General features: G+C 39.5%; 2 protein-coding genes across 2 annotated transcripts in view; one reads left to right on the top strand and one right to left on the bottom strand.

The window, feature by feature from the left end:
* Window positions 1-4,230, bottom strand: part of LOC111219857 (rho-related GTP-binding protein RhoN-like) — a 29,613-nt gene extending 25,383 nt beyond the window's left edge. Inside the window, exons 1-2 of the mRNA XM_022742692.1 lie at window positions 3,966-4,230; window positions 2,570-2,657 (exon numbers count right to left, since the gene is read on the bottom strand). Of these exons, the coding sequence (XP_022598413.1) occupies window positions 2,570-2,657; window positions 3,966-4,070 (193 nt within the window). The 5' untranslated portion in view covers window positions 4,071-4,230. The remainder of the gene's footprint in view (window positions 1-2,569; window positions 2,658-3,965) is intronic.
* Window positions 4,231-7,530: 3,300 nt separating this feature from the next.
* vat1 (vesicle amine transport 1) lies at window positions 7,531-22,350 on the top strand. Its single transcript, XM_022742788.1, has 6 exons — window positions 7,531-8,146; window positions 13,942-14,149; window positions 16,136-16,306; window positions 16,470-16,559; window positions 17,371-17,609; window positions 19,431-22,350. The coding sequence occupies exons 1-6, from the start codon at window positions 7,763-7,765 to the stop codon at window positions 19,614-19,616; spliced, it is 1,278 nt and encodes a 425-aa protein (XP_022598509.1). The 5' UTR covers window positions 7,531-7,762; the 3' UTR covers window positions 19,617-22,350.
* The last annotated feature ends 1,095 nt before the right edge of the window (window positions 22,351-23,445 follow it).

Genomic DNA, 23,445 nt, shown 5'->3' with positions numbered 1-23,445 from the left:
GGGAATGGGACGTATGGATGGATTGATGGACATACAGTACGTACATTGCGGACAGACAACCTGAAAACATTATGCCTGGCGCCGAGGCATAAAAACTTAAGGGTATTATAGGCTTACACGAAACCATCCTTGTAAGCATGCCAAGTGCCAGTCACCTCCCTATTCAGTCATTAGTATGAAGAGGCAGGTCCCAGAGGGAATTTAATACTCATGTAGGTGTTGATGCACCTGTCTCCTGAGACTGACCCAGAATAGCTCATAGGGGTGCTGCGAGGCAACGCACACGTCTCCTCTCAGTGACTTATGGAGAGCTGGAAGAAGCCAGCTCAGGTCAGACATGGATCACCTGTCATAATGTGGATCATTCAGGTGATCAAGTGATATTTTGAAGAGTGACACCACTCTTTTGTCTATACAGCAAATATGAAGCTACAGCCAACAACTAGCTAGTTTAGCGTAAGATAAAAACTGGATTTCATTGGGAAACAGCTGAAACTGCCTCTGTCTAAAGGTTAAAAAAAAAAAAAAATCTGGTTATTAGCTCCTCTAAAGGTGTGTTCAGACAGAAAGTGAAGGCAATTTCACTTAGCATAATTTGAACAATTTTCACATCTAGATAATTTGTGTTTTTTTTTTTTTTTTTTTTTGCCACATATCTCTTTGCTATCATTTCCCTCCAGTCTCTCTCCTTTTTCTTTGTCTCTGACAGACATGCAAATTTGTTGGTTTTTGTACATATCAAACAGACATGATATAGGGTGTTAATCAGTGAGATTTACAGGTGCTTTTAGGCAGATATTGTTTCCAGTTTTTGTGCTAAGCTAAGCTAACCGCCTCCTGTCTGCAGCTTATTATTATTAATACTACAAAATGTTGAACTATTCCTTTAAACCCTGGCGCCATGAAGGTCCTTTCTTTACTTTTACCGCTTTAACTTTCAGTACAATTTAGCAAACTTTCTAACTTATAGTGAATGGTTATATAAACACTAAACACTAACAGTTATTGCTTCATAAGTTAGAAGCCATTAATATTTTCAGCATTTGCGTTGCAAGGATGTAAAGAATTCCTTTGGCTGATCTGTATCCTCGTAAAACCCTTTAAAAAATAATCCTTATTAAAAAGTAATACCTATTTTGTTTGACAGTAGCACACATGCTCAGATAGGAATAGACTTTGTTAAATTTATTTATGGAGAAGGTTAAGCAACGCTGTGCTGAGCATGCAGGCTCTTTTTCAGAAATACCATACAAGTTGTTCATAAAAGTTCATTCATTCACACCTGAGAATGCTATGTCCACTATGTTTGCTTTCTATTGTGTTAATATGACATAATAATGAATGACACATGCTTCACACAAAAGGATTAATTGCATTTTTTCTTGTGGTGGAGTAAATTACTGTTTAAGCATTGCTATGGTATAATTGTTAAACACCACATAGCTCGGTGAGAGAAAGGTGTGTGTGTGTGTGTGTGTGTGTGTGTGTGAGAGTGTGTGTGTGAGAGTGTGTGTGTGAGAGTGTGTGTGTGAGAGTGTGTGTGTGAGAGTGTGTGTGTGAGAGTGTGTGTGTGAGAGAGAGAGAGAGAGAAACAACCTCTAATTTTAAATGGGTGTTGTTCAAACACAGTGGAGTGGCCTCACCCACTGCGAACCAACAGGCAACACCAGCCTCAGCAGCTGCAGCTCTTAATCTCCAGCTTGTCTAGCTGGTCTTTCTGTCTGTCTGCATGGGTGGTGGCTAATAGAACGCTGCGTATCAAAGCTGCTTTCTGGTTGTGTGAGAACAAGTTTTCGGGTGCTGTTGTGGAAGTGGAAATGAAATGTGAAAGGGCCTAAAGGCTGACAAAGGGAGAAAGTTAGCTCTCTGCCGGAGACTGAGAGAATCTGACTGTTTGAGCTCCACAAACTCTCTCTCTCTCTCTCTCTCTCTCTCTCTCTCTCTCTGTCTCAGAAATACAAAATGACTTATTACTCACACATTAGCCTTAACTTTATAGTTTGTAACAGCTGACCCAAAGCCACATCAGCACTAGGAGTGGACAAACAACTCAGACATCAACACTTGTTAACTCAAAACAACAAAATCAACTTATTTAAACACTGGAAAAACTCATGATGCCAATTCTAACTGTAATAAAGTCGCATATGCCGCCATCTTTACAAGCTCTTAAGTGTTGATTATGATGTGACAGATACTTGGAGCAGGCAAGTGTTGAATGAGGAGTTGTTTATCCTCTCACAGAGCTGATATAACTCTGGAGTGGCTGTTCAAAACGAACTACAAGTGTCACATTGACTGTGAAGGTGGTGACAGGAGTGGAGTTACATAAACACTGTATGAACAGAGACAAGTTCAGCGTCTGCCAGCGCTGTGTCCACATCTTAGAAAAATCTCATTCACCACACTCCCGACACTCCAGCTGTGGTTGCTCATGTTTTCGGCGCACGCTCCAAGGACTCGTATGAATAACCTCACAGGATGATGATGCAGCTCAGGTTTAATCTCATTGGCACGATAATCTGGCCACACAAAGCAGAGGTGAAACCAAACCCAAAGTGCGTCCTACCTGACGTGTCCCACATGTTGAGCTCGATCCTCTGCTTGTCGATCTCGAAGCTGGCTGTGTAATTCTCAAACACCGTGGGAACATAATTCTGAAACGAGACGTGTGCGTGGCGAAAATTAGATTGGAAGTTTGTTGTGATTTTCATTACACGAAACAATCAAATTAAGGGACATCAAGATAGTGTGATGGTTGGGGGGGAAGAAAAAAAACTAATTAATTCAAGTAGCTGTGGTGCAGATGATAGTGCCGTGATGAACATCAGAGGCCTGTGTGCGTGGAAAGTAGATGAGGCCAATTCTAAGCTTTGACCTATTTCCAAATTCAGAAATTTAGGTCAACAAGCCCTGATTTCATTATCCTCAACAGTTTGAGAGCTCAATTGAAAAAAGAAAACCTCAACAATTACAGAAGACATTTTAGCCCACATCTGTACATCTTTTCTTTATTTAGTTTTTTTTGTTTTGTTTTTTTCAGTACAATATCTACAAATTAACTGCATTATATATGTACTGATATTGAATTGTTATCAACATACTGGCAAAACTACAACACAGGTTTGATGGAAATTATATGTTCTAATATTTATCCATTTAAAATCTCAGTTGATATTGTCCAAAATGTTCACTGCTCATTGGATAGTGTTCGTTAGCTCCAAAATATTTAAGGTTTAAATATTACAAACCTTTATTCTTCCTGATGACTTCAAATTGCTTATCGTGTCGTTTTTTTTTGTTTTTTTATGATGAAAATCATTAAGAGGAAGTCATCCAGTCAGTAAGGATAAACTCTCTTGTGTGAACGGTTTAATGCTGATTGTTCTAATTAAGACATTCACAGTATTTAACTGCCATATGAAAACACTGGTGATTCACTGTGTTGCTAAGAGGCAGTTGTGCTCACTGTGACTGTTGCTGTGGTCAAACCCGTGATCCTTCCGTATTTACAGACCGGACTGATGCGTAAAAGCGCAGAGGGCCCGGATTTCTGTGACAAGTTCACAGCTGAATGGACACGAATCTGAAGCCTGAAAGAGTCTATATTTGATTTTGGCCCATTTTTACATAATAACTGACAACAAAGATCCAGCAAAAAAGTTATATGATGAAGAAAGATTTAACCTCTGTAACGAAATCCCCTTTGGGCAACATCTGGTCTAATACAGCGTGTCAGCTCGTGATAATAAAGGAGGAAAAATACATCAAAAGAAATTAATGTAAATGAATAAATTGTGAGTTATCAATCAGCTCCCAACTGATGGTGTGAAAAGGTTTAGAAGTTTTGGTGTAAATTTCAGGGCAGATGGAGACTTTGTCGCGCCGTGTGGTTTCGGGGACTCCACACGCCTGCGCTGCAGTCATCACTCATGTGTCTCTCCGTATGAAATGTTCTCTCTTACCTCTGGGTACGAGTCTTTGGCAAAAACGTGGAGGAGAGCCGTCTTGCCACACTGCGTATCACCGACCACCACGATCTTACAGCGAAGTAATCCCTTGCTCTCCATCGTGCCCCTTGTATCACTCAATGGTTCTGTGCCTCTGCCTACTTGTCATTTAGCTCCGAACAAGTTGAGGGACGAGGCAAAGATCTAAATGTCGTAAAAACAAAGCGAAAACTTCAACTTCCACAGTCTGGTGTAGTTTCGGCTACATGCTCTGCGTAATGCTGCGCTCCTCTGCTCCACCGGTGAAGTGAGGCACACTGGTGATACCTGTCAGAATCGCGTCATTAAAAACGAATTTCCTGTTAGACGTTTCAAAGTAAAAACTGCAAACAAATAAGGAGACATACAGTTTACGTATTTGCCAATGTAAATGAATAGAACAAACAAAAAAACCTTACTAAGGCTGGAAAACTTTTACACAGAAAAACAAATCAACAGGTCTATTTATTATTAATACTTACCACTATTAGGCCTATTATTTTTATAATGCTTTTATTTCGAAGGCAAAACCCTCGTACTTCCTGTCTTCCTCTGGCTGTCTCTGGCTGACTTAATGTACTCATCTTGCGTTTCAAGCGACAGACATTACATTATGAACTGTAACATCAATATCAATTGTCCCAAACAGTCCATAGTAGCACATGTGAATTGTAAATGTTTATCCACTGCCCACATTCTGAGTTATAATGATCCCAGTTCACACAGCAGAGAAAATCTGACATATCTTTAATGTAGTAAAACCTGCATGAAATTGTACTGTTTTGCTTTATCATTATCCCCATGACCCAAGTCAACAGACCAATGTACTACACAGTATAGTGTGTACTCACAAACACAGGCTCACGAAAAGATACTCGATTCATTGTCATTTTACTGTGCCCAGACGTGTGTATTCTGACTATTTCGGTAGCCCATGAATGACTGTACGTGTTTATTATTTAATTACATTATTCAATTCATCATAGGCTGTTTGTCATTTGTAATAGGATCAGTGAGCTGGCATTGCTTAATAGAAACAACCTCTGAGAAGTGCCTCAGCGCCATCTTCTGGTCAAACAAAGTAGGCACATAAGACTGCATTGTACAGTAAATATGGACCCCACTCTGTTCTTCACATGATTGTTGTTATTATTTAACAGTATGTTTTGTTCCCTTCCATGCTCTCATGATGGTTGAGGAATCAACATTTCTGTCTTAGATCCTGTACACGAGTAAAAGTAGCCATACCACGAAGGGAAAAATACTTCACTTCAAATAAAAACCCTGCCTTCGAAATCTTACAAAAGTAAAAGTATAGAAGAATGTTATATTCAGCAAAATGTGCCGAAACTATCAAAAGTAAACATACCTAATATGCAGTATGGCTCCTTTTCATGTCAGAATAATCGAACACTTTGTCATTGTATTGTACACTTTAGTAGAACTTTCATTTTGTGGCAAATTTAACTACTAAATATACTTTTGTGGAGTTTCATCTGTTATAATGCATCATATTATAAAAAGTCACAGCAGCTTTTGTCTGTTGTAAAATATTTGCCCCTGAAATGATGAGGAATAGAAGTGTAGTAAAATACTTGAGTAAATATGCTTCATTATAGATTAACTGTTTACATTTTTGGAATCAAATATTGAAAGGGTGAGTGATGGCTTGCTCATCTGATTTTAAAAATATATGAAGACAACTTCTTACTTTGTTTATTTTTACTTTTGCTGGTGTTTTTTTTTTCTTTTTTTTGGGTGAACTTCCCTTTAAATCAGTTCACAGGTAGGTCTGAATTCAATCTGGACAGTTTTTATGAGGAAAATATGGTGCAAGAGTAAAAATTGTTGATTGGTTATTAAGGCTAGAACCTAGAACCTTTTCAAACAACAACTTCTTTTCACCAACAAGTAGTCACATTGTGCATTCAAAAACATCCTGAGTGTGACAGGAAAAACTGGTGTGTGTGTGTGTGTGTGTGTGTGTGTGTGTGTGTGTGTGTGTGTGTGTGTGTGTTTGTGTGTGTGTATGTGTGTGTGGCATCTGAGACTACTTACCACATTTCCCTCAGACCAGACTTAGTTACTGTTTGTTTTCCCACCTAACACCATGTTTGTACAGGCTGTGTGTATTTGTGTGTACACAAGAGCTTGTGCACTGTATGTGTGTATGAGTTGATGCTAGTGTGGTTATGTGTTTACCAGTGTACATGTCTGTATAGTAGACACACTCCTGGCAGCTTCCTCTCAGCTTGATTGGAATGAATGAAGGAAGTGTAAAAAAGCAACTTAAGTACCTTCCACACGTCTTCATATCAAAAAAAGAAATTCCCTTCCCTTTTGAAAATTACCTTGTTCTTTCTCACCATCCGTTCACTTCCTGTCTGACAAACTCTACCACTGTGACGAGATGAGAAAGCAGCTCCAGTTGCAGGGCACAACAGTGTGTGTGTGTGTGTGTGTGTGTGTAGTGTGGGTGTGTGATGTGTGTGTGTGTGTGTGTGTGTGTGTGTGTGTGTGCAGAGACTCTGTGTGTTGGCTGATAAGTAATTGCCATTGTGAAGGAAATGGCCTTCACTGCAAATGTTTCCCCTGAATATGTCTTAATATCAGTTGTGCAGCTGTGCCAGGTGTTTCACATCCAGGTTTACAGACTGTTAAAGTCTGAAATACATCATTTGCTATTCAAATAATAGACTATATCACTCCTCTTGTTTTTCTTCTCTTAAGGCAGTAAGATTAGGCTCTTTCAAATAACTTAAAAATGTCTCAAAGCTACATGGGGGGTATGTGGGGGTGAGCCCACTTCAGACTGGGACATTTTTATTGCAGGAGAAGTAGTGACCAATAATTAATCCATATCTGCATGCAACAGATACTGTGGTCTTAATATTATTTAACTTGAAAGGCAGGTGGGTGGGAGCTGCATGAGACCTCAAATGATCCCATTTCGCCTTCCCAGCGCTCCAGTGTCCGGGGTTTGAAGCTCTCCGCAGCCCTCTGGCTCACATCTCTGAGCTTTTTGCCAACAAAACGGGTTGGTCACTTTGTGAGCTGCGTCAAGTCAGCTGAAAACAACTAGAAATGCACCGGAAGGTTCCTGGTTTCACATTCAAAATAAAACCTTTTTTTTTCTTTTATAAAACATCAGTGTTAAAAACCGGATCCCGTCCACAACAACGCCCAAAGCATCAGGAGAACTTTATGGTTTGCTGGGACTAACTTTGATAGATAAAATGCTAATGGATTCATTAATAAAATCTTATTTATTTGACATTGTTTCTACCTATCTGTCTGTATGTCTGTCACCAGCACAATGCTTTTTTAAATGTTTTTTTTTTTTTTGCCTTTTTTCTTTATCTTTGAAATATCAATAGGGTATCACCCTGGAATTAAATGAGGAGTGTAATTTCGATTTTAGGATTTCTTAATCGAAATTACGAATTCAAGATTAGGCTAGAAAATCGTAATGAAGAATCGAGGTGTTTTATTGTGAAAATCAAAACTGGAATTGGTGTTTTTATTGTGCCCGTCTTGACACTGGGCACTTGTTGAGTGCAGCGCGCACACAGGAAACCACGCAGTTATAATCTCATTTTGCAAAGGATCTGACTGTCTTCAGTGAGGAGCATCTTATTTTATGAAACGGATATATTTGCGTTCAACAGGCTTCTTTTATTTTTCCTCTAGTCTTTTTTTCCAGGAACGCCCAGTCAGGCTGAACTATTGATCTGGGCTGAAAACCTACAGAGCGCACATCACAAGTGGTTATCATGTCTGGTGAAGAAGCTCCAACTCAGCAACAACAGCCGGAGCAGGAGAAGAAGCCGGATGAGCCTCCACCGGCTGCTTCGGATGCTCCGCAGGAGCCCGGGAGCAGCCCTGCAGCAGCCGAGGAGAAGCCCCTCTCCTGCCGCGCTTTGGTCCTGACGGGGTACGGGGGCTACGACAAAGTCAGGCTGCAGGTGAAGACGCAGAGCCAGCCGCAGCTGAAGGCAGGAGAGGTCCTGGTGCGCGTCAAGGCGTGCGGGCTCAACTTCGCCGAGCTGCTGGGCAGACAGGGGCTGTACGAGATGCTGCCAGCCCCGCCGGTCACGATGGGAATGGAGGGCTCCGGTGTCATCGAGGCAGTCGGGGAGGATGTGAAGGACAGGAAAGTGAGTAAAGGCCTGCTGAATGCACTCACGCCCACTACATACCACATTACCCATTATCAACATCCACATGCGCTGCGAAGCTGCTTGCTATGGATGTAGTTTGCAGTGTATTTAAACTGAGCAGCTGAGTTCACTCACAAGTTACTGAGAGTGTGAGGAAATCTGCAGCCAGTTGATCCTCAAAGGCAAATTAGTTCTCATTCCTGGCCAAAACATGCTCCTAATCTTTTCCAAACACTACACCAGATTATGTCTCTCGTTAGTCCCCACCCCCTTTCTTTTGTGAAAGTTGTAGAGAAATCAAGAAAACCTATAAAGTCTTGGCCTTTGATGTGAAAAGCATATTAATATGTTCCCTGACTTCTTGGAAGACCCAGTTAAATGCTTTGTAGACACAAAACAATTTTCAAAATTATTTAAATGACGTGTTTTTTTATGGACACTCCTTTCTGAACCATTAACAATCAGTTAAGACATTTTTGCCCTTTTTGTTTTAAGTTTTAAAACATCTGTATGCAATATGATTTATATGCAGACTGAAAAAAGCAGCCACTCTTATACCCTCCATCTGTCCTATCTATTAATGTACTGTAGTCTCCATAATTGAAAAACTGCGTGGAAAGAGGCTGTCTCACTGGAAAATGTAACATCCTGCCATTATGAATAGTAAGTGTTTGATTTACAATGTGTCCTTGAAGTGTTTCTCCCTGGCACAACAGTACATTTACCTTTGCTTTGATAAGAGCTTTCCAAAGGTCGGGTTTTATGGAGTTTTCATTTATTAAGTCTGATGAAAAGGTGCAAAACATTTAGATAGTATGTTTCTGTGCTTCCTTAAAATGCATAAAACCCAATAAATGTCCACATTTGAGAGCCTGGAGTTTGTTTTTATGCCATTTCTGCTTTTGGGGATGCGAGATGTGAGTACCTGTAATTTAAATCCAGTCATGCACAGATTGGTCTGTGTGAAGCCTACCTGTGTCCTCTAGTTGTAGCACATTTTCCAGAGACACTGCAGAGCTGATCCTGAGGCCAAAGGATGCTAAGGTTATGTGTACGACATTTATGTTTACACGAACAGATAGAGGATGAAGGCAAAGTGACCCCGTTGCAAGCGACCTCCATGATTTTACGTCACAGCTTTTTTCAAAAACTCTCTAGTTTTGGCAGGTTCAGGTGTGTTTTCCTGCGCTGGTTAAAACAATCAAAGCAGCAGGATCTTTTTACACCATCTCTGTTGATCTTTAACTGGAGGTGCTTACGTAGCTACTGTGTGCGCACACTCATGTATATGGATGAGGGAAAACACCCACAGCTGAATGAGTAACAGGGACTCAGCAGCTGTGTCACTGGGTTGATAAGAGGCGCATTATTTGCTTTGTATGGAAATCTCAGCAACAGATGACTCCCAGGCATACATCAAGGAAGAACTCTGATGATGATCCTCTCATATTTTTCTGAATATTGCCATCCTTTCAGAGCAAAGAAACATTTTGCAGGATCAAAATAAGTGGAAACTGATCTGCCGTCTGCGCCAATGTTTTCAAGACAAATGAAGCATTCAGTGAACTTCGCACATTTCATTATTGTGCATCCTACCCCCGCTTTGTGCCTCTCGAGTCACACTGCTATGCATCTGGGTTTCTGAAAAAATGTATTCCCAGAAGATCACTTTACAACACTTTCTGCTGTTCTGAAGGTATTTGCACAATCCTCAAAAGACTATTTTATCTGGACGAAAAAATATTCCATCATCTCTTTTATCTGCCTGATAAAAAATGATTTTAAACCGTTGAACCTTTTTAATCCAAACAAGGATGGAAGCCTGGAATGACATGGTTTTGCTCAGTTTACACAATGTGAACTAAAATTTAAACATTTCTTATTACTAATGTTGGTATATATTGATGTTACTGTCCAATAATTTATATTTTCATCCCAAATAACACATAAATATTTTGCATCATTACAAAAAATAAGGATATATGTACTTTCTGGATAGGAAACGGGATCGCAAGTTGTAAAATGGGATACATTTTTTTATTTTTTTTATGCTGCAACCAATGAAATATATTTTTATCCAAATTGTTGTAAGAGTCTTTAATGATTTTGGAGAAATCTTCAGTTCAGTACTAAGTCTTGGAAAACAACCTTCTTGGTCTTCCAAACATTGCATGGTTCATATTTTTCAGAACATCAGATGCTCAGCTCTGTGAATCCAATGTAATGTCAATACAAATGAGGCTCAAACCGCGGCTGTGTGCATGCAGACATGCATCCATCTGTAAGTATGACTAAAACCCCTCCCTGACCCTCAGTGTCACTATGGAATTCCCCCCTCCTCCTCCTCTGGCTCTTACTACACTCCTATCCCTCCCTCCTCTCATTCCTCCCTCCATCCATCTATCCATTTTCGGAGAACAAGAATCCTACAAGGGGAGTGGTGCGTTCCTACACCTTTTTTTTTTTTTTGGAAGGAAGCAGCAAAACATGAGATACCACAGAACACCAGATATAGCAGTGCAGGAAGCAGGGTATTTAAAATGTATGAGTATAAAAATTGATAAGTTTAGGGGGGGGGGGGGGGGCAAATGTGTTTGGGTTAAGGATTGGAGGTGGTTGGTTTAGGTTAGAGTAAGAAACTGGGTGGGGCTGTGGTGGGACTCGTACTGCAGTCACACACAGCAGCAGACAGTACGAGAGGGGGAAGCCACGGTGTTTTCAGAGATTGACAGGGCAGACCAAGCAGAGAGGCTTCTCCAGACTAGCCCAGAAGGGTGTGGCTGCTTCATACGATACTTGGGAAGCAGATAGAGCAGATGTGTTAATGTAGGATCCCATTACAGTTTGCATTTTCAGATTCCAGATTCTGCATTACCTCGTCACAGAGGACGGACTGTGATTACGCCTCACGCTTCTTGATTGATATTTGGAAGATGAGAGCCACGATTTCTTTGTTAAACTGTTCCAACTGGTCGCTTTGAAAGACACACACCATCTGTTCTGCAAATAAGCTCTTTAATCAACTTTCTGTTATGTGATGAGGGAAGCAACGTGTTCTGTAGCTAGGTCAGTACAGTGCTCGCCGGTCAAGTACTATATTGAGGTACATGCACTTGAGAGTAACATGAGTGTTTCCCTTTTACATGGCAGCTTTAGTTCGGCTACTTTGCAGATGGAGATTTGACCTAAAACAGAATATGATAAACTTTACTTACTTTTAAGTACTTACTTTTTTGGCTTGTGACTTCATACACATAAAACAAACAAACAATGTGTAGTTGGGGTCAACGTTCATTTGTCTATGAGACACGTTTCAATAATTGTTCCCAAAGGAGTAAAATTATCTAATATTTTATAAATAACAGAAAAGATTAGCGAAATGTGTGTAAAAAAAAAAAAAAACCAAAAGGTTGGATATTTGTGGAGAAGAACTTCCTGCTCCATTAATAATCTCATGACCCCTCAGATCTTGTGACCCTTTGGATCGGCCTGACCCTTACTTTGGGAACCTCCAAAGCTCCAGTTTGACCAGCTACAACAGTAAAACAGTGCTTACACTCGCCACTAGTCACACTAATACTTTCATACTTTTACTCAAGTAGGAATCTGAATGCAGTACTTTTACATTATGGTACTAGTACTTGTACTTATACAAAAGATCTGAGTACTTCTTCCAGCACGGCCCGTCTGTGTGTGTGAGCATTGTAAAACACACAAAGCAACATATTTTGCCGTGGTTGGAGATGCTTTTTCTTGTCTGCTATTGAGGAGTGTTTGTCCAGTTAGACGGTGATAGTTAAACATGTTCATAAAGATTTCAGCAAGAAGTGACACGTCTCACACCGTGTTTATATCGTCATGCATTGACACAAGCAGTGGGGAAAGCTGTACTGTCACACTTAGTTTGCTGGCATAAACTTTGTAATGGTTTCCACACAAACCTCACTGTCCTACTTTCGAACATTATTTTGGCTAAGTTCACGTCAGATTTCCAGGAACTGAGCTCAGCTGTTTTTGAATTGACTGTCATGCGTTTTTGAGTTCACCCAGAGGGGGTTTGAAAGTGTTTCATAACACCAGACGTTGAGAAATGTTATGAACCCAAAAACGAGCATGTCATCCAAGTTTACACACAAAGACCATCAAAAGTGGAAGTGTTAAGAGTTATCTCCCCGCAGCAATCACCCAAAATGTGTCAGTTTTGCCTGTGCATGTGTGCGTGTTTTTAATATTTTTATATATGTATAAATCTGTCTGTTGACACGGGTTTGTGTGCAGCAGGAAGTGGGTGTGGCTCAGTGCTCATGAAGCTGCTTTAACAGGAAGCAGTGCAGCATTCATAGTCAGATTAGACTTCTTTCCTGTGCCCTTCACTTTTATTTATTTTTTTTTGGACAAGGCGGTGATACTTTAATGAGAGCACATCTCTGTGGGAGAAAGCTGCACACAACGCAGGAACAAATGATTAACTGAGAAAATATTTAGCAGAATAAACAATCATAAGAGTGATCATTAGCTGCAGCGCTAATTTCTATACTTTTACCTACGAGTCTTTTGTAAGGATGAATGTGGATATTGACATAGAGCAGCAGTGTAATAACTGGCCCTGGTGTCATTCAAATCAAAGATACATCAGATGACTTCCTGCTTCCTGACTGCTTGACCTCAATTTGTCATTTGATTCCACCAGATGAACTGTAGGTGGAAAAACAAACGGCTTCACTGTCTCCAATAGTCAAGAGCAAAGTGACACAAGAAACTGAGCTCACAGAAGAAGCAATTACTTCTCTCTCACATGTTCACACGTCTGTCCCATACTCTTCCCTTCTTAGTCTTTCAGAGGCAGCTCACCTGGAGTGATTAGGAATCATGTTTTCTCACCACCTCTAATGTTCATGCAGCTAGTTTTAGTTTTATTTGAGATATGTCTCTCAGATTTCTGCTTCCACCCTAATGCAATGGATGTGATTACATTTTCGTTTTCTACTTTCCACTGAAGAAGTAGCGCCTGTGCCAAATGTTCACAGTGACATCTGCAGATTATTCACAGCTACAGGGACTTTTTTTTCACCCTGGAAAGACACTTTTTGTTTAATTTTTAGCCATTCTAGCAGTGCTGCTCTATGGATGGCAGTGCGGGTTGGTCAGTAGGCAAACCACTTTGATCCAGACTGAAATCTCTCTTCAGCTGTTGGTTGGACTGTCTGTAAATTCTGCACAAACATTCATGGCTCACAGAGGATGAATCCCAATGATAGCACTTAGCTAGCACCCCCCATGAGGTTAACATTTTTGGCTTTTTGACGCCCTTGTTGAGCCTCAGTTGTTACCATGTTTCCTTACTAACATGCTAAACAAAGATGGTGATCATGGTAAACATTATACCTGCTTAGCGTCAGCATATTATCATTGTTACTGTGATTATTGTAGCGTGCACGCTCCTGTCTCGGCCTCACAGAGTCCCTAACATGGCCGTTAACTCTTAGCCTTAATTAAATGTACTTTTTCAATATTGTGAAAACTACATATAAAAATTTCCGTTTACCTCCACTGTATTGGAGTGAAGACAAAACTGTCAAAAACTGGACAAATTAAACCAAAAATATTTGCATGGCTACATACAATGTTTTTTTTAGTAATCCTGGTGAGCCAACCCTCTAAATGTTAAGCTGATGTGAAGATCTTGACAAACATCAGGAAATGAATATTTCTGCTGCCCGCAAATAATCATCATCACCGTGATCCCCTCAGTGACTCTCTCCCTCCTCCCTCTCCTCCCTCTCCTCCCTCAGGTGGGAGACCGTGTCATCACATTGAGTCGCAGCGGCATGTGGCAGGAAGTGGTCGTTGTGTCCGCTGACCACACCTTCCCCATGCCTGAGCAGATGAGCTTTGAGGAAGGCGCCGCTCTTCCTGTTAACTACATCACTGCCTACATGATGCTGTTTGAGATGGCCAACGTGAGGCCAGGAAAGAGCATTCTTATACACATGGCCGCAGGTAAGATGCATACAGTATATACAGTACATATAGCCCAATGTAAAGAGTGAAGGATCCTGCATCATTTCCCCCTGTTCTGTCAAAATAAAATCAGTGATGACTGACTGACACTGTGATGTGCAAATAAATGATATAGTTCCCCTTTCTCAAATGATCAGTGTCTGATCTGACAATATAATAATTAGATGTATATTATTATGTATTATTAGTTATGATAAATCCAGTAATAAAAATATAAATAATAAATTAGTTGTCATTTATCTGGCAAAAAAATGCCCAAAAATCAAGCAATGTGAAGATATATTCTTTTTTTTCTTATTTTCTTTTCTTGAAAGTTGTGATGAGCAAATTTTTTTTTTCAGTTTCATGGAGAAATAAATCAAAGTTGTGATTTTAAACATGACTAATCTCCTCAAATTCTATCAGTGGCACTCACCATGCTGCAAGGTTGGGCAGACAGTCTCCCCTGTGATTTAATTGTTTCAGTGTAATAAACCCAATAAACATCTCCCCCAGTCTCCCGGGCAACATGTGAAGAGTAACAAAGCTCCAGGTCACTAATCACTCCTCTGAATGCAGCCACATTTCTGTGCTGAAAAATTATCAGCCGAGAGACCATCGGTCACAGGTGAGGATGTAGTGTGCAGGCACGGTTGCTTTGGCAACAGCTGACATTTCAAAAAGGGGCTCCAGCACTGTAACAAGCAAATATGTCTCATTTCCTACGTGTGTTCAGGTGTTTAAATGAACTAGGTGTTAGTAGCATTAAAGTAATCAGAACAGGATCAGAATTATTATGACTTTAGCCACCAAGCTGTAGCAAAATGTCCACTGGTGTTAAGTTTTAGATAAAATCTGAATAAAGTCCTGTTTGAACATTACCTGTGACTTACTGCTATTTTAACAATGTTTAAACCTGAGACACAGGCTCAGATGTTCCTCACACCAAAGACAGTTCAGTTGTATAACCATGGAGATTTCATGAGTTGCAACAGAAAAGTATATTTTCTCAGGAGTGATTGTGTCTTTTCTTCTTCTTTCACTCTTAAAGTCAAGATTAAAGCGTTAATAGATGCTGCTCAGGATATGACAGCCACTCGTAGTCCAAGTATAAAGGTCAGCTATTGTCAGCATCTCAACATCCACCATCACGCTCTAGTGCTCTTCTGTGTCCATGCTTCAGTGTTGAGTGGGTGGTTGTCAGCTGACCTGTATGAATCAGCCACACGAGGCCAGGGTGAAGAAGAGGGCATGGAGGATTAGTGTTGATCCAGCACTCCCAGGCGGTCATCATTTTTGAAAAAAAAAAAAAGAAAAAAAAAAAAGAAATGCTACGAAGCCATAGAGACCAGGAAGTGCTGTTTGCTAGTTCAGGTGTTTGTTCCTCAGTCTTCCAAGAAGTCAACCACCCTAAGATTGCTTCACTTCAATTCCACTACCGCCCCTGGAGTTGTTATTAGAAATGAAACTTACCCCAATCCCACCGCTGTTAAGGTTTAATCTATCATCTATGGGTGACATTTTAAACCCTTTAAATCCAGTTTCCACTTGTATATGAAAGTCTTGTGTATATATAATGGTATGTGTATAATATAAACATACTCTATACTTCTCTGTATTTCAGTTATCTTTAAAAGGAGAAGAGGAAAAATGGATTGAAGTTGTTCAGATCATTCAATGAAGGAATCTGTGTTGCTTTACAGTCCTTGTTGAAGATAGTGGAAAGATATGTTCAATCAACTCTCTTATTTATTAGGTGCTTATTAAATCAGGTGTGAGTCAGGCAGGAAGTAGCTGTACTCAGTCATTCTTTCTATGAGATCAGCACTGTGCTAACGCAGCACTTAAAGCCAGTGTAATTTTATTGTCTGATGATTAAATCACTGAGAGGGAACACACAGAAGGTCTGATGCTGAAAGTGAAAAGAAAACCTGACTGTTGCTACTGTTCTCAAGTCTGTTTGTGCTACTGTCTGCACATCTGTAGGTGGTGTGGGTATTGCCGCTACCCAGCTGTGTAAGACGGTGCAGGATGTGACTGTGTTTGGTACAGCGTCAGCCTCCAAGCATGAGACCATTGCTCAAGGCGGGGTAACTCACCCCATTGACTACCGCACCAAAGACTACGTGGAGGAAATCCGCAAAATCAACCCAAAGGGTGAGAAAAAGAGACTCCTGTCAAATTCTTGTTCTGCACACTGTAGTGTTTAAGCACAAAAACCTCGAAGCCTCACCTTTCTTTCCTCGCCAGTCTTTTGTGTCTTCGATATGAAAATTGATACAGAGACATGAAAAGCTCTTCACCTTATGTCTCTCTGCAGGTGTGGACATCGTCCTCGACCCACTTGGTGGCTCAGACACCCAGAAAGGCTTTAGTTTGTTGAAACCATTGGGAACGCTTATAGTCTTTGGTAAGACATTTAGAAACAGAGTCTGCGTTAATGTTTTTGTACTTTTGGTTTGTTTTTGCTGGAATGACTTGAATTTTATCCCATTTAAATCATAGTAATGGTGTTTTCCATAATCTTAAAACTGAAAGGACATGCAATAGTGATTAGGTATGAGATTTGACACAGTAGCTGATACAGTATCTCTTACTCTCAGGCCTCCCAAAGGAATATTACTAAAAAAAATTTTAAAGAAGGGAGCAAAATAGATTTTTTCCTCCAACACAAGCTATTTAATTTGTACAAATAAGATAAAATATAGGTCATTGTAATGCTGTCCCTGTCTTTTCCCCACATGTCTCCCTTCATATATTTAAAATCAGAGTCCTACAATCAGCTCTAACCAGTAACCAGAGATCCTCAGACTAAATGTCCCACTTGGATACTACACACTAATTCTAACCAGGTTTTGATTCTGCAGTTAATTCACACTTGAGAAGCAACAGCAGAAACATTTATGAGTGTGGTGTTAATGGGCACTATCGTCTCACAATGAAAGGATATGGATGAGCTCCTCGCAGCTGGAAAAAATGAAAACAAAGTGCGGACTTGTTTTTATATTTCCTTTTTGTTAAGTTTAATTGGAATTCCAAGGTCACAGTTTGACATGTGTTAGGGCACATGTTGTTTCTTTTATACTAACTGTGCCCCAAGGTAGTGTACACCAATATCATATCCGGTAAGTTTGCAAAAAGACAAAAACAATATCAAGAAAAAGGCACCACTAAACAGATTTCTTCTCTGTGTGATTTTCTATTCTATTCCGTCATTCCAGGTGCAGCCAATTGTGTGACGGGCCAGAAGAAGAACCTGTTGGCCATGGCAAAGACCTGGTACAACCAGCTCTCTCTTAACACCCTGAAACTGATGCAGGCCAACAAGGCCGTCTGTGGCTTCCACCTGGGCTACATAACTGACGAGGAGCTAATCAGCAGGTGTATGTTCAAGCTGCTGGAGCTCTACAGGCAGGGAAAGATCAAGCCCCGCATCGACTCATGCTATCACTTTGAGGAGGTTAGTTTGATCATGTTCACTGTAAATCTTCTATCGCTAAAAGTTACCACTATAGTGGCATGCCAGATAGCACTGCTTAGGTATCTACCACTACTAATCTGCTGTGCAGCCAGCTGCCAGTTAGCTTAGCTTAGCATAAAGAGTGGAAATAGCCATCTTCTCCTTCACTACATTTCTGAGGGGAATATTGCAGCTTTTTCCACCACATGTATCCAACAGCTGTAGTTGCTACTACAGGTTAGAATATTTGCATGCAAAACATATGAAGAATATATTGAATATGATGCTTTGCTATAAATTAAACTACTCAACAGTAAACACAAGTAGAGCTTAAACTAATTTGATAACTAAAAGAGTTAAAAATTAGCTCCACCTCAACCAACTCCAACATAAAAATGCTGCTTAGACATTAATGCATGAGTAATACAGCTAATGATATAAATATATAATAATGTAACAGTTGCACAGACTGAATACTTTTACTTTTAATACTTCAAGTACATTTTCCTGATTGTACTTACATACTTTTACTAGAGTGATATTTTCAATAGAGGATTTTTACTTGTAATGGAGTATTTTTACAGTGTGGTATTACTATTTAAGGAAAGGATCTGAATACTTCCTCCATCACTGGACAGTATTCACAGACATGAGATGCAGTAAAACAGAAGCTCCACTGAAGCTTCTCCTGCATCCCAACCTGAAAAAAACCCTCCTCCCGGTGTTTTCCTCTTTTCCATCAATGATGTGCTGTGGTAGATGTGGTAGATGAGATGGTACTTAAGGGTCGTTGCTAGGTGACGATCTTAATTGTTGCCGTGGCATCCACTACTAGCGGGGATGTCTGAGTTTCTCTGACTGGTTTCAAGGATAGGCCGGAGTATGATGCAAGACAATCCTGGCTGTGCGTCTGCGAGCAAGATACAGACAATAACTGAGGCAGGAAATAATAGGAAGTGCAGATGATTTATGGCACAGATACAGAGCAGAGATATCCATTGTTTTTATTTCATTAATCCTTCCTCCCCATGACTCATCAGTCCTTAGTGCGTGTTCATGTAGTCACTGCAAAAGAAAATATACTCTGGATATGCTGCTGTTTTGGTTCGGTTATTTATACTGTAGATGTAAAAAAACACAGCATATCAAAGGGATGACATGTTTAGTGAAAACACATTTTTCCTGGTCTGGTTTCTGTGGTCTCAAGATGGTAAAAATCTGGACAGAAAAAAAACATAACATTAAACAATTCAAATCTTTAAAACCTATATTACATTAGTTTAAACAAAACAAATCCGTCTAAACTACTAAACTACAACAATAACTTGGCTTAACCTGACTAACTGATGACTCAGGGAACCTGTTTTTGTTGGTACTTTTCTTAAAGCTGCTCTAATCAGTGTTAGACATGGATCAAATGATTATGTCTCATGTAAAACAGCTCACTTTACTGAACATTTTAGCGTCTTTTGGCTCATTGTTTTTACAACCTACAACTTTACTGTTTTGATTCATTCTCATCAGCGTCATTTCCAAAGCCATCAGGTATCCCCGTGCCAAACAACCACTGGATACTGTTAGCTACCATAGCGAAATAAGCAACCATGAGCTAAAATGCTATATTGCCTTTTATGGTGAATATATGTTAATTTTGTGTTCAGTCAGACACCTTTGACCTGTCCTTTAAAACAAATTCTCTTGTTTTTGCTTTTTCACAAAGTTAGTGGCAAAATTCTGAACAGATTTTGGACATTACAGTGAGAGATATGCTCTTATTTTAGGCGGAAAATGAACTTTTGTGCACATCCTGTCTTTCTTCAGGTAACTGATGCCATGAGGCGCATGCACGAGCGCCAAAATATCGGGAAAGTCATCCTTCTTCCTGAACCCAAGAAGCAGGAAGAGAAGCCAAAGTCCAACGCTGAGCCGGGAGAGAATGTGGAAAAAAGTGAAGTCAGTGAGAAGAAAGAGGAGGCCACAGAGGAAGTTAAAGCAGAGAAGGATTGAGTAAGAGTGTTTATTTAAATAGTATTTTTAAACACTTCCTCAACGAGTTTCCATATTGTTTGATTGTCAAAAAAAAGAGAAAGGAAATTAGAAGAAAAAACAAGATGCCATGAATTCTTTGTCAGTATTTTGAAATGTTTCTAAAGTTTTGTTGTGCAATATGTCTATGGTGTGGTGTCTATGTTGGCAACACAAGTTCACTGTATTCTCATACATTACCAAAGGAATAATGTATTGTGATTACAGATGATAACAACTCAACAACAGCTCTAACATTATATGATACCTGTAATAACAACAAACCAGGGCCAGTGTGTATAAAACTTTTAAGAAATGGTCCCAAGAGTGGTCTTATACTTCTTATTGGTGCACAGCTTTATGCTCAGCTTGTTATGATTAAGACTCATCATGCATTGTAGCTAACATGATATATGCTTTATTATATTGCAGAATGCAAGGGAAAGGCATAAAAGAGCTTTGTGTGTGATTCAGTTATCTGCTTAATCAACAAATAAGGAATGTAAAAATGGAGCTCTTCCATAAAATGTTTACTGGCAAGTTCATAAACTTCTATAACATTGAAATCTACAATAATATGAAATTTTGATTGTCTTCTTGCTGAATCCATGAACGTTTTCTTCTTCTTCTCTAGTATTCTTTGGAATAAAAGCAAAATTACTTAATTCACAGAACTGTGACACATGTAAGATCAAACATATTCTCTGACTGGCCTTATACATACTGGCTCTGGTTCTGTCGTCATCAAACGTGTCAGAAAAAGACGAGTCTGTATATAAACGTTAAATACATTTCCAGATCTTGGTCTGGTGGTCGTTTTTTTTTTCTCCTGTTTTTCTTCCATCAGTATCATACTTAAAATCTGGCCAAGTAATTTGAATGTAGTCAGAATGCATGACTTAAGCTTTGGCCATTTCTTGCGACCTGTTACAGATTATTAATTTAATGTAAGTAACTAGTAACTGTAATAGATCAAATTCTGTAATTTACCCACCCAAATGTGTTTTATCAGTGTAAAAGTAATTAGAAATAGCAGCAGTTAACCTTAGTCTAGTTTAACAGATTGAGATGCATTAATGAAATGTCTGTAACGATGTGGGTGAAAGTGTCTTTTCGCATGCTCTCTTCTTTGATGAGTGTTGTTAGACAATAGTCTCTTTTGGCTGTGAGGAATGGCCTGGTCAGTATCTTACTGCACTTTTCTCATTTATTTGTGCCAAATTTAAGCCTTTCACCACCGCCATCAAGTCAACTGTGAATAACATTTAGCGGGACTCCCCCGCCTTGGCAATCACTAGTGTGTTTCCTTCCAAACAATGTCAGACTGAACTTGAGCTAAAACTGTTTGTGAAAGCAGGTTTTCTTCCCTCGAGTTTGCCCTGTGGATTCGCTGCTTTCCTAATTCTTTTCTTGCCTCCTGAAAATCAAAGTGAACAGTGCTAGGTTTATAGAACCGCAGTACAAGATGTGGTGCTTAGCGATTCCTCCACAGGGGAGTAGGTTAAAGAGTTGAAAAGAAAAAGTGGGATCATGCTTTGCTTTCATCTCCAACTTGTCCTAATCATGCCTCTATTGTTGTGCACTTTCTTTTTCTGTGCTCAGCCAATATTCATTTTTGAAGCTCTCACAGCATATAGTGAAGGATTATTAAGCTTCAGTTTTAGATAGCGTATAATAGTGGAGTTCGAGCTCAGTAATTCAAATGTTTTGTCCAGCTGTGGGTGTAATTCAATGCGGTGACGCAGAAGACGCTCCCGAAGCACAAGAAAGAGTTTCCCCTCCATCCACACTAGACCAGCTCCTCACATTCCTCTCTCCACCCTCTGTCCTGCTTTCTGTCTCTCTCTGATCCCTCCTTCTCTCTCCAGCACACTCTGTTTTGATTTCTAAACAATACTTGTAACAAAGTTTCATATGTCATGCTTTATTTACATTTGTGACATTTTTGTTTTTCTTTTGGACACTTTGACAAGTATTGTTAAGTTTGGCCAGGTTTCCCTCTCACAGTATGAAGTAAGACCTGATGTGGAATTTGAGTGGGAACTGGAGTCTGCTAATTCCTCTCTGCAAATATTTATATAATAATTATATCAAAGACCTGCTATTGCATTCAAATGTAAACAGTCAGGGAATATAGCAGCTACATTTAAAAGCTACACTAAAATGTGAGACAAGTGTTTCCCATAACATCTGACATCAATATGCTGTAACTGATGTATATGAATGAGTATTCACTCATGCAGCGAGGGACATCTAGTGGTCCATTAAAAACTGTGCCTTGTTAAAAGTGAAACATCATGAAATACGCAGGTTTCCAAGGTAATTACAGTTGATCCTCCACAGTCTGGACTAATGTTTTATTCATCAAAATAAGATGTTACATTTGTTTAATGAATGCCTTAAAAGTCAAAATCCTTTGAGTCAAAAGAAAATGTTAAAGAAGTATTCAGACACACTTTAATTTTTGTGAATTATTTTACTTTAGCTTTCTTTTTTATTTTTTATAACTTTTACTAAAAGTAACCATGTTGTTACACATGAGGTTCTGAACAGGTTTCATGTCTCAATAAGTGCTGAAGGATTTGATGTGTGATAGAACAATGCTGCCTTTATTTCATTTTTATACACACTTCATGCACACTTGCATAGACTGTCTGTGTTCACATGGCACTAACCTGCCTGTATTATTAAAGTGTTACTACGTATCTTCATCTAAGCTTGTGAACTGGTGAATCTCTTCCGTAATGGTTAAAGGGGCTTTAAGGAGATGATGACTTTTGTTGACTTCTACAATTAGTGTTATTTTCACTGTGAGTGAGGTAATGTTAAATCCTAAGGTTAACTGAGTCCACGCTAAACAACAGGTTACAAAACTATATTATATATTTAGATGCTATTGAAATCAAGCCCTACTCCACTTGTGATTGGTGCAGTGATCCTAAATCAGCAAAATGGAAAAGTGCGGCCAAGAAAACAAACCGCGGGTGTGATAACAGTCTAGTTGAAGTGACATTTAACTTTACAACCTCCAGTGAATTTGACCAGTTCTCCTGCAAAGTAACAGTAACCTGAAGCTGGAAGCAGTTTTTATCTGGTTGAGCATTATCCTCAAATATGCACGGCAACCAGCAGGGGTCCTCCTGTTAACATGTATGTAGAGCAGAGTCTCAGCGACTGACAGCTGTTCGATTATCCTGTCCCAAAGGACCTCGCTGATAAATTATGACTCATTTACTCCAAATCCCATAGTTCATGTTACTACAGAGCCATCAATTTTTTAAAACACAAATAATTATCAACAATATTATATCTTATGAGCTGTGTTAAGTAAAACTGGATGGGGATTGTTGTAGTTATACATGAGTTGAATAAGCAACAGAGAATTTTGGCTTTTCATAAACAAGTTGTTGTGTTCCTGTGTCGCCACTGTCAGTGCAAAAGTATCAGGCCTGTCGAGACCAATCTGAGAAGCTAAAGTTTCTTTATCTGATCTCGACATGCCTGCTCAAGTATCTCTGATTTATCTCCCTGTTCTGCCTGAAAAAACAATTCTTGTGAGGAAGCCCCAATGACCAGCTCATGATCATGTATGAGGGATGTGGGATTTTTTTTGGCCGAACAGGCCTGGGTTAAAGTTTGACCTTTTCAGTGCAAAAAAACATCCAAAAAAAACAATAATTCAGTGTTCACCACAGCGTTTTATTCTTAGCATTTTTCAAATCATGAAACAATTTTTTTTGCTATAGCCCAGATTAATCATTCGCATGAAGATTTCATCGAATCATAAATCAGCAACAGGAAAAGAGTCAAA

The sequence above is a fragment of the Seriola dumerili genome, unplaced genomic scaffold, assembly GCF_002260705.1.
Source record: "Seriola dumerili isolate Sdu_G_001 unplaced genomic scaffold, Sdu_1.0 BDQW01000068.1, whole genome shotgun sequence".
NCBI classification, from domain to species: Eukaryota; Metazoa; Chordata; class Actinopteri; order Carangiformes; family Carangidae; genus Seriola; species Seriola dumerili.
The sequence above is the reverse complement of the archived record's forward strand: the minus strand, read 5'-3'. Positions and strand labels throughout refer to the sequence as shown.